This window comes from Schistocerca piceifrons, chromosome 9, assembly GCF_021461385.2.
Source record: "Schistocerca piceifrons isolate TAMUIC-IGC-003096 chromosome 9, iqSchPice1.1, whole genome shotgun sequence".
NCBI classification, from domain to species: Eukaryota; Metazoa; Arthropoda; class Insecta; order Orthoptera; family Acrididae; genus Schistocerca; species Schistocerca piceifrons.
The window spans coordinates 38,732,306-38,751,457 of NC_060146.1; the positions used below are offsets into that span (position 1 = coordinate 38,732,306).

The 19,152-nt window shown below is 44.5% G+C and overlaps 1 protein-coding gene across 1 annotated transcript in view; it reads left to right on the forward strand.

Moving 5' to 3' along the window:
• The first annotated feature begins 413 nt into the window (after positions 1–413).
• The window catches only part of LOC124716675, a 637,680-nt gene continuing 618,941 nt past the window's right edge, over positions 414–19,152 (forward strand). The window contains exon 1 of the mRNA XM_047243213.1: positions 414–667. Within this exon, the coding sequence (XP_047099169.1) occupies positions 414–667 (254 nt within the window). The remainder of the gene's footprint in view (positions 668–19,152) is intronic.

Below are 19,152 nucleotides of genomic sequence, written 5' to 3' on the forward strand. Positions count from 1 at the left end.
CTTCCACATCACTGGCACCATCCATGAGCAGTCATGCCAAAATGGGCTTCCATGAGCAGCTATGCGACACTGAGGCCACACCACTGGCACCATTGGAGAACAACCATGCCATGCCGGGGTCATACCCGTGGCACCGTCCCCAAGCAGCCATGCCGTGCTAGTACCATGTTGCTGGCACTGTCCATGAGTGGCCATGCCATTCTGGGGCCACACCACTAGCACCATTCATGAGCAGCCATCCCACACTGAGGCCATGCCACTGGCACCATCCACAAGCAGCAATGCCTCACTGTGGTCATGCCACTGGCACCATCTGTGAGCAGCCATGCCACACTGAGGCCATGCCACTGACACCATCTGCAAGCAGCCATGCGACACTGGGGTTATGCCAATGGTACCATCTGTGAGCAGCCATGCCACACTGTGGTCATGCCACTGATACCATCTGCAAGCAGCAATGGTACACTGAGGCCAGGCAGCTGGCACCATCTGCGAGCAGCCACGCCGTGATGGCGCCATGCCACTGGCACCATCTGCAGCCAGTCATGCTATGCCAGGGCCATGTAGCTGGCACCATCCATGAGTGGGCATACCACAGTGGGGCCATGCTGCTGGCATCGTCCACCAGCAACCATGCTGTTCTGGGGCCATGCCAGTGGCACTATCCGTGAGCAGCCATGCCACACTGAGGCCATGCTGCTGACACCATCTGCAAGCAGCAACAACACACTGGGGCCAGGCAGTCATGTCACAATGGGTGATGCCACTGGCACCATCTGGAAGAAAGCATGTCATGCTGGAGTCCTGCCTATATATCGTAAAACATCTATACTACGCAACACAATTAAAGCATCACTCTTTCGAAACCTCGTAGTTGTCACCCATTGCGACGCTTAAGTTTGAAATTTTGCTCAGTCTACAACATTCCTCTGTAATAATACAAAAGTGGAGTACCCTGCGACGTCACTCTTGGGCTCGACGACGCAAAGTGTTGACACACGTCGGAAGAGGCCGCAGCTCAGAAGTTTATGTGACGTGTAAAGTGGGTTAATGATGTCCCATTGGCACCAGATTTCAGCACAATTCTGTCCAACGCCGCCGTGAATGTGTCACACCTTTCACCTGTTCTTTTGACGAGTCTGTGATGGTGGTCGAAACAGCGGCGACCGCTGTTGAAATCACGCGATTTTCTTATGAGAGGCGGAGAAAACATTTTGAACACAACACCGCTCAGAATCAACATAAAAAGGTCTCAGGGGGTGGCATAAAGGGCGTCAATGACACCACCCCTTTCCTTGGGACGTTGATTTCCAAACATTTACCGAGCGAGGTGGCGCAGTGGTTAGCACACTGGACTCGCATTCGGGAGGACGACGGTTCAATCCCGCGTCCGGCCATCCTGATTTAGGTTTTCCGTGATTTCCCTAAATCGCTTCAGGCAAATGCCGGGATGGTTCTTTAGAAAGAGCACGGCCGATTTCCTTCCCCATCCTTCCCTAATCCGAGCTTGTGCTCCGTCTCAAATGTCCTCGCTGTCGACGGGACGTTAAACAGTAATCTCCTTCTCCTCCTCCAAACATTTCTCTGTCTAAAACGATAGTTCGCAGTGCGATGATCAACAGGAAGAAGTTATGAGATCCTTTTGATACTGCTGACATGTCCCTGACGCTTCAACGGGTCTCTAAGAACATTGTGGGCTTGCCATACAATTGAACGTGATCTCATCCCTCTGGAGAGCGACTACAGTTTTCGCTGTGATGTTCTGGGTGGGACCACAAGGAATTGGTCAAAACCGTTCGATGAAATTTGAACGTGATCTGAAGCAGCAAAAGGTTGTTACGCTTTTCCAGTGCTTCTGTTTCACACCCTCCTGTGGGGTGGTCATGGAGGGGTGAGACACTACCACATGCGCGAATAAAACGGCAAAGGATCTCTCTAACAGCCCCCAGTTTGGCAATAACCTCGATGGCATCTACCCCCATTTATTGAGAATTTTAAAATGTATCTTTACAGGGGTAACCTATGAAGCAGTGCCAGGCACCTGCCAGCAGGCAACCACTTGATTCACCTCTAGTGCCAGTTGCCAATGCCTAAATTTACTGGTCTCAGTTCTTGTGGGAGACTCAGCTGCCATTCCTCCACAGGCATTCACACAAGTCATTTAAAGAGTCCCCAGCCCAGTTCAAGCGGTCATAAAGGCAAAAACTGAATGTATCCCATATTAATGGCTACAAATCGGTGTCATTAGGGTCACTTTTTATTGTGGGTTTGTACAGCAACCGTGAGAGAATTCTTACAGCGTCTTTCAAAAGATTGACAAGACTATATCTGGCCGGCCGCGGTGGCCGAGCGGTTCTAGGTACTTCAGTCCAGAACTGCACGACTGCAACAGTCACAGATTCGAAGCCTGCCTCGGGCATGGATGTGTGTGATGTCCTTAGGGGACTTATGACCTCAGATGTTAAGTCCCATCGTGCTCAGAGTCATTTGAACCATTTTTTAGTTTACCTTTTACAGATGTTCAGTATGGTATACGGTGCGTGTACAACAAATATCCTGATCATACTAAGTCTTTTCCGAAAGTATTTGTTTGTAGTGTAGCTTTGAACAGAAGTGAGACATGGATAACAACCAGTAGTGACAAGAGAGGAAAAGCATTTCAGTTGTACTACTGCAAAAGAATGTTGAAGATTAGATGGAGAGGTCGGATAACTGACAAAACGGTTTTGAACTGAATCGTGGACAAAAGAGAAATTTACTGCAATAATCCTGTAGTTTCCTTTCAACTTTCCAATCCTCATACGCTGGCATCCATCCATGAACACATCCCACCACTCATACACCTACACACACTCTATATACTCACGCAAAAGAATCCTTAAATGTCTCCCAGATCGCGAACTCAGTACCTGCTTCACACATCCTTCCAACTTTATATCCACCCCACCCATTCCAGCTCATCAGGGCTCTCCCTGTCCTGCCAATATTTCCCTCTCCCCTTTTTACCCTTCTCCATTCTTTCCGTGTCACTCTTTTCCCCTTAAAATTTTAGCCTCAACAATATGTCCCTCCAACCCAACATTCTTGTTTCCCAACAGGCACTCCTAGTCCATCGACACTACACTCTTCCATCTTTATACCATCATCCTCCCGCCCTCTTCCACAAATAACCTTCTCCCTTTCAACAACGAACTACCAGTCCCAAGGCACGTCCTTCCAGTTTTAGTGCCACTGAAGCACTTCATTTTAAGCATGAGTGTTTTTTAAATCGCATTTTAAACGTTTTAAATGAACCCTCTTTGCTTTACCTTTTCATTAATACTGTTCCTTTTGCAACCAGATACCTCCATTACTGTCAGCCTTGAAAACTTTTTAAATGACTTGTAAATTTGTCATCTATATGGTAGTGTTTTACCATCATATTTGGTTTTACTTGCCATTTCGCATTTCGCTGAAGAGTATCCATCCCCCCCTCCTCCTCCTCCTCCCCCGCCCCCCACCCCTCCGCTCCCAAATGGGCTTTTGTACAGATAATATTGCACAGCAGATTGAATGAAACTTTTGTCAAATTTAGGTGTACCAGAGGTGGACTCGAGAAGTCTTTGCTATTAGATTCAGAAGCACCCGACCCACCTTACATTTCAAGGCGGTGGGTTCCTCTGTACTGTTAATGAAATATATCCACGTAAGTACTGTATTATAATTTGACTTCAATTGTTTGTAAATTAAAAACTGTCTATATTTCTTACAAGTATGGAATAAAAGGAGGAGAGAATTTGGAGGCAACACCCCCCCACTAACGCCACCTGTCGGATAGAAAATATCATTGTACAGCTTTTTAATCGAGTTGACGTCCCTGCTATGCGTAGGTCTTGACACTGAACCTTGTTTTGCAAGTTCCAAGCTTTGGTGAGTGAGCTTTTTAAATTTTTTTAACATTGTAGTTTCTCATTTTTTGTAGCTTGATGTCATATAAAAACACCTGTCGCTCTTTATGTTTCTCTCACATAATTACAGATATAATAACCCCAGTGGCCGAAACAGTATAATAAATGAGGAAATAATTTTAGCTTTTCAGATGCCCTCGTTCACAAAATAATCACATGATAGACGAGCATGGAGGCTCAAAACTGCAACAGATAAGTAGACAGGCAATTGTTGAATTATTGAGGTTGCAGGAGGAGTTAATTCCGTAGCCTGATGATGCAGTAGAAACACATGGTTATCAAGTGGGACGAACATGTATACGCTAGGTGTAAGAGGCTATGAACTGTCGCCCGAGTCATATTGGACTCGTGTTCCTGTGTGTGTAACTCCTAGGCTCGTAACCGGTTATCACTGCAGCCAGCACTGCCGAAAGGGCTGTCGTGCGCTAACACAGCATGTCTGCCACCTATCGGAGCGTCGCGTGAAACAGTGTGGACGCCAGGCGTCGGGACGCCGGTGGTAGTTGCGACGTCCGGCGCCAGAGCGCTCTGCGTGCACCGCTAAGCCCAAAACTGTCATATTGTACGGCCAAGGTGTGACAAGAATCTGTGTGAAGTAGACGCTTGCTTATCACTGGATCGGTCAGCATGGGAAGGGTAAAAAAATGTCGATCTAAATCAGCACTACAGCCGTAATCTTCAACCAAGCGAGGACTGTATTGTCCCAGTTAAAATAACTTTATTTTTTAGAATTCCATTCATGCATGAAGCGCGGGTAGACCGCTTAACTGCTGCGGGCTGTAATAGGTTTTATCTTGTCCTCGGGACTCCTACGGCAACAATGCATAAGCGGTTGTCGTATAGTCCCAGATTCCTCACTTTCTTGAAACTTTCTCGAGATAGTTTGTGTCTTCAAGAGTCCAGTTTCTTCAGCATTTCTTGGCCCTCTCCCGTGGATCAAACTACCCTGTGACCATTCGTGCGTGTCTTCTGGCCTTCTCTAAAAATGTTCAATATTCCTTGCTGTCCTTATTTGGTAAGAGTCTCACACACTTCAGTAATGTTCTAGCAATCCTTTGCAGACCGTTTTCAGTTTCTTACTTTATTCTACCAATGAACCGCGGTCTTCTACCTGCTTTGCTTAATGCTGAGCCTAGGTGACCATTGCGTTTCATGTTACTGTATTTGTGTAAGTTCGCCGATAGCATCTGTGACTCGTTGATATTGTAGTCACACGATAATACTGTTTTTTTTTTTTCATTTTGTGATGTACACAGTTTTTCATTTCTGAACACTTAAAGGAAGTTGCCAGTGATGTCATCATTTTGAAATCTTATCGAAATCCTACTGAATATTTGCCCTTTCTTTTAGACGTTACATTATAGATAACTGCATTAAATGCGAAAAGTCTGAGTTTACTATTAACATTACGTCCAACGCAAGGTCGACTACACTTTTCCCTGAGCCATACTTGAAGTTAATTCAAAGTCAATGACCCTGTACCGAAGTTAACATGGTACTTGTTCCTTACGAATGATAATCATTGGTAGTGTGGCTATGTACAACGACTACGGTCGGCTGTTAGTATTACCCCTGTAAGCTATTAGAGCGAATAATGTAAGCTGAAATTTTTGCATATGATATTCTCGTTTCTGAATCATACATCAGATAGTGATACGACGAACTTTGTTATACGAAATTGTTAACGTTCTACCACTCTAATGATCGTGTACAACAGTATTTCAACAGTTGGACATTCGTATTACGTATATGGTCCTTCATTTGCACGTGTAGACTTGTTATTAATTTATTGTCGTATAGCTTGACTAGTTGCCTGATAAACGGTGCGACGTAGCTCACTGTGGAGAGCGCCACCTATGGTGTGCGGGGTGCAGCACATTTGACGACCGTGCGCCCAGTATAACGCAGGTAGTGGTGGAGGACATACGGTACCATATGTAATTTTACTTATGTTCGAAATAGGCTTATGTCTGTTGAAGTTATTTTATTGGTCTTCACGCAGCCGCTGGGCTAAGACATTTTTCATTTATTAGTGTGTATGTGAGTAATATTTTATCACTCACGTAATTATGAAGTTAATGTGTGGATTGTATCACTGGTCTAGATCTCATTTTGATCATTTTTAGAACTTCTGAAGAAGGCTATATTATTATAGCAGAAACCATCGTCAAGGATTAAAGCAAACATAATTTAGTGCAACTGTGGGCTGTTTTTCATCGGAGACAATTTCGTAACGGTTGCTGTTGTCCCTGCCATAATGAAAATAATGACAAAATTTCGCTTGGTGCCCCTTATCGATCGCCATATCGATAATAATCGTATTTGAGGTTCTGAGACAAATGCTGAGCACGATATACTCAACCTGGTGCTCTACGAACCGCACATGTTTTAAATCCAGCCTAGTCATCAAATATGGGGTGTCAAGAAAACCTGCTTTATCGGATCGCTAGACAACATTCAGACAAATCGTGTTAATGAGTTTTATTACAAATGGTAAAGATTACAGTACTTAACTTTGTTCATTACACAGATGTGTCGCAAGCAAAGAACTGCCTATAAAATTAACAAGCTTCTTCAGTACAAACGATTCCTAAGTCACAGCTATCCAAGTCACTAGTCTTGAAGCTGCTATTGAACTATGCCTTCACCAGTCAGTCGCGGCCCTTATGTCCTCTCCACATAGGGGCCGCTGCTGTCGCGTTGTCGTGCTGGAGGGAGGTCGGCCAGCCTGCGATTACCTGACTACTTCTCACTGCCGTCTCTTCTCTTTCCCGACCGGCGGGCCGGCGCTTGACTTTACACCATAACAATATACAGGGTGGTCCATTGATCGTGACCGGCCAAATATCTCACGACATAAGCGTCAAACGAAAAAACTACAAAGAACGAAACTTGTCTAGCTTGAAGGGGGAAACCACATGGCGCTATGGTTGGCCCGCTAGATGGCGCTGCCATAGGTCAAACGGATATCAACTGCGTTTTTTAAAAATAGGAACCCCCATTTTTATTACAGATTCTTGTAGTACGTAAAGAAATATGAATGTTTTTTCGCTTTGTGATAGATTGTGCTGTAATAGTCACAAACATATGGCTCACTATTTTAGACGAACAGTTGGTAACAGGTAGGTTTTTTAAAATTAAAATACAGAACGTAAGTACGTTTGAACAATTTATTTCGGTTGTTCCAATGAGATAAACCTTTGTGAACTTATTATTTCTGAGAACGCATGCTGTTACAGCGTGAGTACCTGTAAATACCACATTAATGCAATTAATGCTCAATATTATGTCCGTCAACCTCAATGCATTTGGCAATACGTGTAACGACATTCGTCTCAACTGCAAGTAGTACGCCTTCCATAATGTTCGCACATGCATTGACAAAGCGCTGACGCATGTTGTCAGGCGTTGTCGGTGGATCACGATAGCAAATGTCCTTCAACTTTCCCCACAGAAAGAAATCTGCGTACGTGAGATCCGGTGAACGTGCGGGCCACGGTATGGTGCTTCGACGACCAATCCACTGTCATGAAATATGATATTCAATACCGCTTCAGCCGCACGCGAGCTATGTGCCGGACATCCATCATGTTGGAAGTACATCACCATTCTGTCATACAGTGAAACATCTTGTAGTAACATCGGTAGAACATTACGTAGGAAATCAGCATCCATTGCACCATTTAGATTGCCATCGACAAAATGGGGGCTAATTATTCTTCCTCCCATAATGCCGCACCATACATTAACCCGCCAAGGTCGCTGATGTTCCACTTGTCGCAGCCATCGTGGATTTTCCGTTGCCCAATAGTGCATATTATGCCGGTTTACGTTACCGCTGTTGCTGAACGACGCTTCGTCGCTAAATAGAACGCGTGGTAAACATCTGTCATTGCCCCGTAATTTCTCTTGTGCCCAGTGGTGGAACTGTATACGACGTTCAAAGTCGTCGCCATGCAATTCCTGGTGCATAGAAATATGGTACGGGTGCAATCGATGTTGATGTAGCATTCTCAACACCGACGTTTTTGAGATTCCCGATTCTCGCGCAATTTGTCTGCCAATGATGTGCGAATTAGCCGCGACAGCGGCTAAAACACGTACTTGGACATCATCATTTGTTGCAGGTCGTGGTTGACGTTTCACATGTGGCTGAACACTTCCTGTTTCCTTAAATAACGCAATTATCCGGCGAACGGTCCGGACACTTGGATGATATCGTCCAGGATACCGAGCAGCATACATAGCACACGCCCGTTGGGCATTTTGATCACAATATCCATTCACCAACACCATATTGACCTTTTCCGCAATTGGTAAACGGTCTATTTTAACACGGGTAATGTATCACGAAGCAAATACCGCCCGCACTGACGAAATGTTACGTGATACCGCGTACTTATACGTTTGTGACTATTACAGCGCCATGTATAACAAAACGAAAAAAGTGGTCCAACTAAAACATTCATATTTCTTTACGCAGTACACCAATATGTAATAAAAAATGGGGGTTCGTATTTTAAAAAACGCAGTTGATATCCGTTTGACCTATGGCAGCGCCATCTAGCGGGCCAGCCATAGCGCCATCTGGTTTCCCCCTTCAAGCTAGACGAGTTTCGCTCTTTGTAGTTTTTTCGTTTGATGCTGATTTCGTGAGATATTTGTATCGGTCACTATCAATGGACCACCCTGTATATACTGCGAGCTGTGTGACACAGTGCATTGTCCTGCTGGCAGATGCCACCATGCCGAGAAAAACAAACTGCATGTAGGGCTGGACGTGCATCCCAAAGGATAGTACATACTTGTATTCATCCACTGTGCCTTCCAGAATGATGAGATGACCAAGGGAATGCCACGTAAGCATTCCTCAGACCAAAACGCTCTTTCCCCTGACCTGCACCCTTGCGATGATTGTTGTCGATCGTATTCGATTGAGCATAGGAATGGACCCATCTGAAAACGCCACTTGCCGCCGTAGATGTGCAGTTGCGGTACTGGCGTACAAATTCCAGCCTTCGAAGCCAATGAACAGCGGTGAACCTAAGTTCATCTTCCAGACGCCTCAGTTATTCAGAAACAGTCTTAATCTGATTTATTATTATTATACCGCCAACCGGTTTCAACCCGACGTAGGGGTCGTCTTCTGGGCGACTGCTGGAGGCATAGTTTCCTGCCGTCATGTAGACAGGAGTGAAACCACCAGCAGTCGACCAATGGAAGATGACCCCTAGGTCGGGTTGAAACCGGTTGCGGTATAATGATAATAAATGCGATTAAGACTGTTTTTGAATAATTGATTGATCACACTAATCGCTGCTTCATCTCCACAACCATGTTGTCCAAAATTCCAGACGCCCGCTGTCGAGACCCATAAGCAGGAACGAACGCTCGCTGAACGGTAGTTGAGCATACGCTGTTGCCAGCCCCTTGGTTCACCTGGGCAGTCAGTTCTCAACACTTGCACTTACTTTATTCTATACATCTCTTCGCAGCAGTCGTTCGCCCCATGATGGCCCAAGGTGCATAACGGTCGGCTCCGGCTTTTTGCCGTCCTCGGTATACTTTAACCACGACACCACGCGAACAGTTTACAAACTTCGTCATCTCGGAAAAGCTTCCACTCTTGGGCCGGAAGGCAGTGATCATTCACATTTGGACGTTCGTTCTCACATTACGCCAGCGACTGTTCTGTTTTCTGCGTCCTCTCCACTGTTAGTGCCGCCACATGCCATCTCTGCGTGGTTACTGAACGTTGACGTCAGAGGCAGTTTGTAGACCTGTTTTACTAACCTTCTTGAGTGATCTGCGCTGTCTTCCAACTACTGGGCACAGGATTACAATCGGGAAATCTCAGTATGTTTTGGTTCAAAAGGAACAAGCTCAGCCTCAAATACGATACAGAACCTAACAGTAATTTCCATTGGGCTCTGCAGCTCTATTCAGTTCCAGCAAATTTGTCTGTTGATTTGGCAGACATGTTCTATTTTTAGCCGATAAACTTACTATAGGTACAAAATCGCCGTATAAACTACATCCAACTCTAAAGAAGTTTTTATCTGAGCACCACGGCTATGTAGCAGTTTTTACGGATGGGTCGAAACAAAGGGGATTCCGTTGGTTGCTCTGTTGTTTTTCCGGATCGTGTCCTCAACGTCCGACTGCCTCAGGTTTAGTGTTTTTGATGCAGAATTGTCTGCGATCTTGCGGGCACTGGAGCAGATGAGACGTTCTTCCCGTCCTGAATTTTTTTATCTGTTCCGATTCGCTAAGTGCCGTACACTTCTGTATCCAGCAGATAAAATAGTCCAGACCATCCAGGATGCCCTCCTCCAACTACAGTTACTGGGAAAGGAGGTGGCTTTCTGCTGGGTTCCGGAGCATGTCGGCATTGCTGGGAACGAAAGGGCAGATCTCGCAGCCAAGGAGGCGTGTCTCGATCCACAAGTATCTCAGTGTGCTATCCCCCTGCACGCACTCACCTCGCTGTTGAGCTCACGAGTCATGCGTCGGTGGGAGGATGAGTGACTTGAGGCGACTGACAATAAGCTCCGTATAGTCAAGCCCACAACGCGTGTGTGGTGTACTTCCTTCCAGCTCCGTAGACGGGACGAGGTTCTCCTCACTCGGCTTCGGGTAGGCCACAGCCCTATGGCTTCCTGCTCTGGCGAGAGGACCTTCCAGTGTGTGGTACTTGTGGCGTCCAGGTCACTGTGCGCCACGTTTTATTGCGTTTTATTTTCTGACCAGCGGGCCTTGGCTGACTTGCCGGCGAATCTGCCATCTCTTTTAGAAAATACTCAAACGAATGGGGTTAAAGTTTTAAAGTTCTGTGATTTGTCCAATATTTTTACCAAGATTTTAGGGAGAGGGTCTTAATTTGTTCACAGGGTGACAACCTCGCCCATATCTTATGTAAGTGGCCAGCCAATGACAATTGTTGTGGCATTCTTGATGCTCCTTTTTCGTTTTCCTTACGTTTTACTTTCTTATACGGCATTTTCCTTCTTTTCCTGCTTTCTTTGCGTGTATGCTTGGATTTTGCTAAGTCTGTCGACATTCGTTTCTTTTAATGTGTGTCATGGCGCTGATGACCTCGACGTTGAACGCCTGTAAACCCCAACACACACACTCTAAAGAAGTTTTTAAATAGAAACAGTCGAGGATCTATGTGGTTGGAATTTGAAGTTTATTAATCAGCTGGTCGATTTCGATCGCAGAAAAATCATCTTCAAACTATGAAAACTCTATGACAACGACTGGAGAGACTGTGGCGAGGATCAGCCCGTCATGTAGCGCCAATAAACACAGGTCAGTGGAGTTGCAAAGTCAAACTAGGCACGAGCAAGCAAACTACGTAGAGACTTGAGAATAGAGAAAAATACTTTAAGCGATCAATGAAAGAAGAAAGTACAAAAATGTTGAGGAGAAAACAGGAATACTGCAATATAAATGAAAAGGCATTGCATGGCAGCCAAGGCGAAATGGCTGCAGGAAAGATATAAAGAAATCGAAAAAGAAATAATCGTCGGGAAGACTGACTCAGCGTATAGAAAAGGTGTGCTCCAAACGGACACCCAAAGAAATTAATTCAATTAAGAAATTAACAGCAGGGGTGCTAACGTTAAGACTGCAATATCTTTTCCACTGTTAAGTGCAGAAGAGAGAGCAAGTAGGTGGAAAGAGTACACTGAAGCAGGCTATGGAGGGGAGGACTTCTATGATAACTTGATAGAAGAAGAAATTGGAGTCGATATGATACAGATATGGATCCAGTATTATAATCAGAATTTAAAAGAGATTTGAAAGACTTCTATTTGGAGGACTTCTATGATAACTTGACAGAAGAAGAATTTGGAGTCGATATGATACAGATATGGATCCAGTATTATAATCAGAATTTAAAAGAGATTTGGAAGACTTCTATTTGGAGGACTTCTATGATAACTTGACAGAAGAAGAATTTGGAGTCGATATGATACAGATATGGATCCAGTATTATAATCAGAATTTAAAAGAGATTTGGAAGACTTCTATTTGGAGGACTTCTATGATAACTTGACAGAAGAAGAAATTGGAGTCGATATGATACAGATATGGATCCAGTATTATAATCAGAATTTAAAAGAGATTTGGAAGACTTCTATTTGGAGGACTTGTATGATAACTTGATAGAAGAAGAAATTGGAGTCGATATGATACAGATATGGATCCAGTATTATAATCAGAATTTAAAAGAGATTTGGAAGATTTCTATTTGGAGGACTTCTATGATAACTTGACAGAAGAAGAAATTGGAGTCGATATGATACAGATATGGATCCAGTATTATAATCAGAATTTAAAAGAGATTTGGAAGACTTCTATTTGGAGGACTTCTATGATAACTTGATAGAAGAAGAAATTGGAGTCGATATGATACAGATATGGATCCAGTATTATAATCAGAATTTAAAAGAGATTTGGAAGACTTCTATTTGGAGGACTTGTATGATAACTTGATAGAAGAAGAAATTGGAGTCGATATGATCGAGATATGGATCCAGTATTACAACCAGAATTTAAAAGAGATTTGGAAGACTTAAGGTCGAATAAGGCATAAGGAATAGATAACACTCCATCGAAATTTCGAAAATCATTGCGGAAAGTGGCAAAGAAACGGCTATTCAAGTTGGTGTGCGGAATCTCGCAACGTGCCATCAGACCGCAAAAATATCATCCATACAGTCCCGAAAACTGAAAGAGCTGACCAGTGCGAGAATTATCGCCGGATCAGCTTAAAGAATAATACACAGAAGAATGGGAGAGAAAACTGAAATGAAGATCAGTTTGGTTTTAGGAAGACGTGAAGGCAGCAGGCTGGCCGTTCCGACACCGCGTTTGATGACGGAAGCAAGGCTGAAGAAAAAGCAAGATACGCCCACAGCATGCGTCAGCCTAGAAAAACAAATGTAAAATGGTGCAAGCTGATCGAAATTCTGAGAAAAATAGCAGTAAGCTGTAGGGTGAGACTAGTAACCTATAGTAAGTACAAGAACTCAGAGGGGACAATTCGACTGGAAGATCAAGAACGAAGGTGTCGGATTAAAACGGTGTAAGGCAGGGATGCTGTCTTTCTCCCCCACTATCCAATCTAAACATCAAAGAATCAAATGTGGAAATACACTGACGAACTAAAGAAACTGGTACACCTGCCTAATATCATGTAGGGTCCTCGAGAGCGCCCTGAAGTTCACAACACGGCCTGGCATGGACTCGACTAATATCTGAAGTAGTGCTGGAGGGAGTTGACGCCAGGAATCCTGTAGGGCTGTCCATAAATCCGTAAGAGTACGAGAAGGTGAAGATCTCTTCTGATCGCTGTAGGGCATCCCAGATATGATCAGTAATGTTCATCTTTGGAGAGTTTAATGTCCAGCGGAAGTGTTCAAACTCAGAAGACTGTTCCTGGAGGCACTCTGTAGCTATTATCGGCGTGTGATGTGTTACATTGTCCTGCTGCAATTGCCCAAGTCCGTCGGAATGCACAATGGATATGAATGGATGCAGGTGATCAGATCATTACGTACGTGTCACCTGTCGTATCTAGACGAATCGGGGGCCCCATATCACTCGAACTGCACTCACCCCACACCATTACGGAAACTCCACCAGCTTGAACAGTTCGCTGCTGACATGCACGGTCCATGGAATCATGAGATTGTCTCCATACCCATACACGTCCGTCCGCTCGATACAATTTGAAACGAGATCGTCAGACCAGGCAAAATATTTCCAGTCATCAACAGTCCAATGTCGGTGTCGATGGGCCCAGGCGGGGCATACAACTTTCTGTCGTGCAATCATGAAGAATATTCGAGTGGGCCTTCGGCTACGACAGGCTATATCGATGACGTTTCGTTGAATGTTTCGCACGCTGACACTTGTTGATGGCCCAGCATTGAAACCTGCAGCAACCTGCGTAAAGGATGCACTTCAGTCAAGTTGAACGATTCTCTTCAGACGTCGTTGGTCCTGTTCTTGCAGGATCTTTTTCCGGCCGCAGCGATGTCGGACATTTGATGTTTTACCGTATTCCTGATAGTCACGGTACACTCGTGAAATGGTCGTATGGGAAAATCCCGCTTCATCACTACCGAGGAGATGCTGTGTCCCATCGCTCGTCCGCCGACTGTAACACCACGTTCAAACTCACTTCAGTCTTGTTAACCTGCCATTCAACAGCAGTAACCCATCTGACAACTGTGCCAGACACTTATTGCGTTATACAGGCGTTGGCGACGGCAGCGCCGTATACCGCTTGTACACATATGACTGTATTTGAATACGCATGCCGATACCAGTTTATTTGGCGGTTCAGTGTAAACCAAATATTAATGAGTGGGAATAAATTTGAGCGTGGGAGCACTTAAATGATAAGAATCGCTGATGACAGCTGTTGTCACTGAGAATGAAGAAGAATTATATGGTCTTTTGATTGTAATGAACAATCTAACGAGTACGTTATACGGATTGAGAGTAAACAGAAAAAAAAGGTAATGGAATGTAGCAGATATGAGAATAGCGAGAAACTTAACATTAAAATTGGTGATGACGAAGTAGACGAAGTTACGTTTTGATACTTCGGAATAAACGTAACCGTCGACAGAAGAAGCAAGGAGGGCATCCAAAAAAGATTAACACAGACGAAGAGGGCACTCCCGGACAAGAGAAGTCTACTGTTGCCAAGCACAGGTCTGAATATTAGGAAGAAATTTGTAAGACTGTCCATTTGGAGCTCAGCATTGTGTGGTAGTGAATCAGAGGCTGTGGCAAAACTGGAACAGAAGAGAATCGAAGCGTTTGAGATGGGATGCTACAGAAAATTAGGTGGACTTATAAAACAAAGAATGAGGAGATTCTTCGCAGAATCTGGGAAGAAAGGAACATATGGAAAATACCTACAGAAAGAAGGGAAAGGATGATAGGACATGGGTTAAGACTTCAGGGAATACTTCGATGGGACTAGATGGAGCTGTAGAGGTTATAAACTGTAAGGGGAGACTGAGATTGGAACATATGCGGCAAATAATTGAGGACGTACGGTACAAGAGATACTCTGAGATGAAAAGAGTAACACAGGACTGGAATTCAAGGCGGGTCGTATCAGACCAGTCAGAAGACTGACCAAAAAACGCATTGGGCAGCTCGGTGGCATGGCTTTACGACGATACTTAAATAGACATTTGATTTTCGTCTGTCCTTCATCGGATTAGAGCCTGGCACAGTGAATGTTCTCAACGGAGCTTCTCAAGGCAAACCTTGGTGCATCTGAGAATACTCGAATTTCTAGGAGGGAATTCTGCTCAAAGAAATACAGAATTCAGGCAATACGTTCTCACCGTTATCTGACATGGCCTCCATTGTTATGGACTCTGTTTCAGGTAGTTCAGCTCCCCATAGATTGCAGACTTGGATCTGCCAGTGTATTCCAAGGGTTTGCTTCTAGACACTTTATGTTTTTGCATGGAGCGGTCAACGAGATCGAATACCAGACGGCGCTATGCTGACGTCTGGTCACTTCCGACGTAACTAAGAGCTTGTTGCAGCTCTAGTGTGGGACATAGCTCATTCGTAAGACGTGGTCTATTGGCTTAACGTTTCTCCTGGATCTTACTGTACTAAAATTCTGAACAACAGAAGTTGGCAAAAGTGCTATACTAGTCTGTAGTCCTTCATTAAAACAAGTACTTTTTGTTCTTATTAAATATATGTGACCACCCGTGAAAAGCCTGAATAAGCGCCTCGCAGGGTTGTAATGCTGTGGAGAGCTGCGCTAGGTTTCTCGGTTGAGGATCCACGGCGCGAACAGTCCGATAGAAGTGGTCCCATTAATTCTCGATTGGCTTTAAATCCGATGAGTTTGACGGCCAAAGGTATTCGCTAAGCCAATCCTGCTGCTCTTCAAGCCGTGTGTGTACACCGCGAGCTGTGTGCCACGTTGCATATCCGCCTGGTAGATGCAATCGCGAACAAAGCCTGCCTAATATTTCTGGGACATTTTGTGAGTGGTTACTAACGACCCTAAGTATTGGCTGAATGCGCCTGGTGAAGGAATGTTCTTTCAAAGGAATGAAGCAAGCCATTCATTGTGAATTACCTGATGTTTAATTATTGTCCTAGACAATTATTTAAATACTGATTTTTTCCGTTACAATAATTTTAATTAGCAAATGTTTATTAGTCATTCGACAATTTATTAACCCAGTTCTTGCTCACAAAACCGACATGTGGAAAAACAGGTGCTCAATACGGTTGCAGTTTGTGATACAGCAAACGTTAGTGCATGCGTGTAATTCATAGACATCGCTGACGGTAGTTACCTGCAAACAAGTGACTGCAGCCCATTTTGCCAATCTGTTCACTGGGTTTCCTATCGCAGGCGCGAACTAATTCAGTGCAACAGTATGGTGGAGATGATCGTCTACATGCTATGATACTTCTGACGCAACGACGCCACAGTATATACTATGTATCAAAAATTGGATGGATGTTCTGTACACTGATGTTTGTTACTTTTCTACATGTCTTCTAGTTTTCGTGCAGCCGACTTCTGAAGTCGCAGAGGTACTTGAGAATAGTCCTGTACATCAGGTTCGGCCACGGCGTGCTAAAATCTCACGTGAACCGGGTATGCGAGCACTTTTCGGCCGGCACAGCTCTCTTCAGTTCGGCTGAATCATGGTGTCAGCGCTGTTTACCCTTCAGTATTTGTTCATGCTATGAAGGACGTTCACAAGTCCAGTGGCTGCTTCCATAGAAAGCGGCGATATGGCGACCTGTCGCCACAAGCCTATAAAAAGTGAGCGTGAATGACAGAAGAGAAGGATAGGTCTCCTCACCACGTGTTATGCAGTCGCAAAAGCGATGGATATTGCAGATTTGCTATGAAATAACAATTTAAAGATTTAGATGATAATGAAAGAGCATAAGCGATGAGTAGTGAAAAATTGCTACTAAACACTATTGAAGTATCACGCCGAAAAAATTTAAAGATTTAGTTGACAAGCACTCTGTGCTAAATTTTCAGCATGGAGTATGTGATGAAACGAATGATACGAACAGTACAATTTCTGAAGTCTCACTCATTATTCCGCTGTCATTTCATCAGTTTTCAATGAAATTGAATGAACAGTATAGCCTCTGTGCATGTTTCTACGAATTACGTTCGTTAATTTAAGAGGCAATGCTGAAACGACATTTGTATTTACAACTCGCTGTCGTTGAATTTGTAAAGCAAAAAGAAGTGCAGAAACGAAAATTAGAGCACTCGGAATGAATTGCAGACGAGGCATTTTAAGTGGACGTTACTGCACACAAGCCACAACAAGAGATTGCAAGGCGAGAGGCAACTTTGTGATTTGATGGGGGACACATTTAAAAAGAAAATGGCGTTGTAGAAAGGACACATTCTAGCAAACACAATCCAGTTCCCTAAGCTCACTGCCATTAAAGAAAACGCGACGATGGAAGAACTCATTATGGCCTTGAAAAAATTACAATTGCTAAACGTTCTAAGGATAGTTCCAGTATCTGTTTTCGAGACCGTTTTCCGTTTTAGTTGAAAGCGCCCCTATGCACGTGCAGATGAAACTGATTGATTTGCATTGTAATTTCCTTTTTAATGACAAATTCTTCTACGTTAAAATTGTCCAGAAAAATCTACATCGCTTTCCTCGGGTAGAGTTTCCACGTCTCCATAATGAGGTTGCAAACGTTCCCCAACGTTTAGATTTGTGTGAAAGACCTTTCTTCGATTATGAAACTAAGTAAGTCACGATTACGTCTATGCACTAACCGAGCCAAAACTTATTAAATAGCACTGAAAATTTGTTTTGTTCGTGATCTTCGTTCTTGAGAAATGTGCTTGTACAGTGCGACTGCAGAGCCATCTAAACGCGTCGCGCTCGCAGTTTCCCCTCCCTTCCCCCTGCCTACAGTCAGTGTGGCGAGCCAGTGGGGTAAGTGTGCAGCGAGGCAGAGCGCTATGGCACTCGTGCCAGCTGACGGCTCACGAGCCGAAGTCTTTGCTGCCCGTGCTGTATATCAAAAAGGAACTAGCCAGCAGTATATTACCGAGCATGATACTCCATTTTTTATAGTGTACTCCTGAACTGACCATGTACAGCAAAGTGGGCTTCCATATAGTTAAAAGTGTGTACTTGTGACACATTAAACGCCAGATGAAGTCTAAAGATTTCTTATTTCTGAGCTCTGTTTGTTCCTTGAGTAACTTTATTGGTTGCTCTTTGAAAGCGCTATACGAGTATGTGTCAATTTCTTCTAGACTGCTCATTGCTCCACACTTCTGTATCCTTTGCTGTACTTTAAAAGATACCTCAATGCTGCTCATACTTTGACTGTAATTGTGCTGACCTGTTGCACATGCTGTTTGAGCGGTTGGTGCCGTAGGTAGGTTGGCATCGAGTAATAGAGATAGTGGCGTCTCGTTTTCTTCTTCTTTTTACTGGCGCCACTACGTTTGCTAGCGTTGTCTGTCCGCGAGTGGCGGCAGCAGCAGCGTTTATCGATATATAGTACCTGCACTATCTTTGGTAGGACGTGAAGTGTTTCCCCGGTCGGATGTGTCGGTAGTTCGGTCGGTACGGAGCAGCAGGGAGGCCCAGCAGCGCTTACCCATGCCGGGGCCGCTGGCGGCACGCAGGCATTGCTGGATGTAGGGGCTGTAGTTGCGAGGGCCACAACCTCGTCGTCCACCGGACCCAGGACGTTGAGTTGAGTGAACATTAATCCAGTAGTGAAACCTCCACTATTTGGTGATCACGTCGTTTGTTCGTGCTTTGCTGCTCGCGGGGTCGCCGTGAGACAACAAGTGGAGCGTGTCGAGTTCGCTTAATCTATTAGCTATCTTCTACTACCTTTTAGTTTTTTAATCTTGTGTTGTTATTGGGTGAAGTGCAACCAGAATTATTTTACTGTCCAGTAGCTGCTAACGTCCCAGTTACTTGACCTGGAGGTCAGCGTATTTTGCGGCAGTGTACTTTTCCCCGTCTTGCCGATGCTGTCCAGCATGACGTCTAGTTCAAAAGTGGTTCACTTAACATCTGAGGTCATCAGACACATCCATGCCCGAGGCAGGATTCGAACCTGCGACCGTAGCAGTCGCGCGGTTTCCGGACTAAAGCGCCTAGAACCGCTCTGCCAC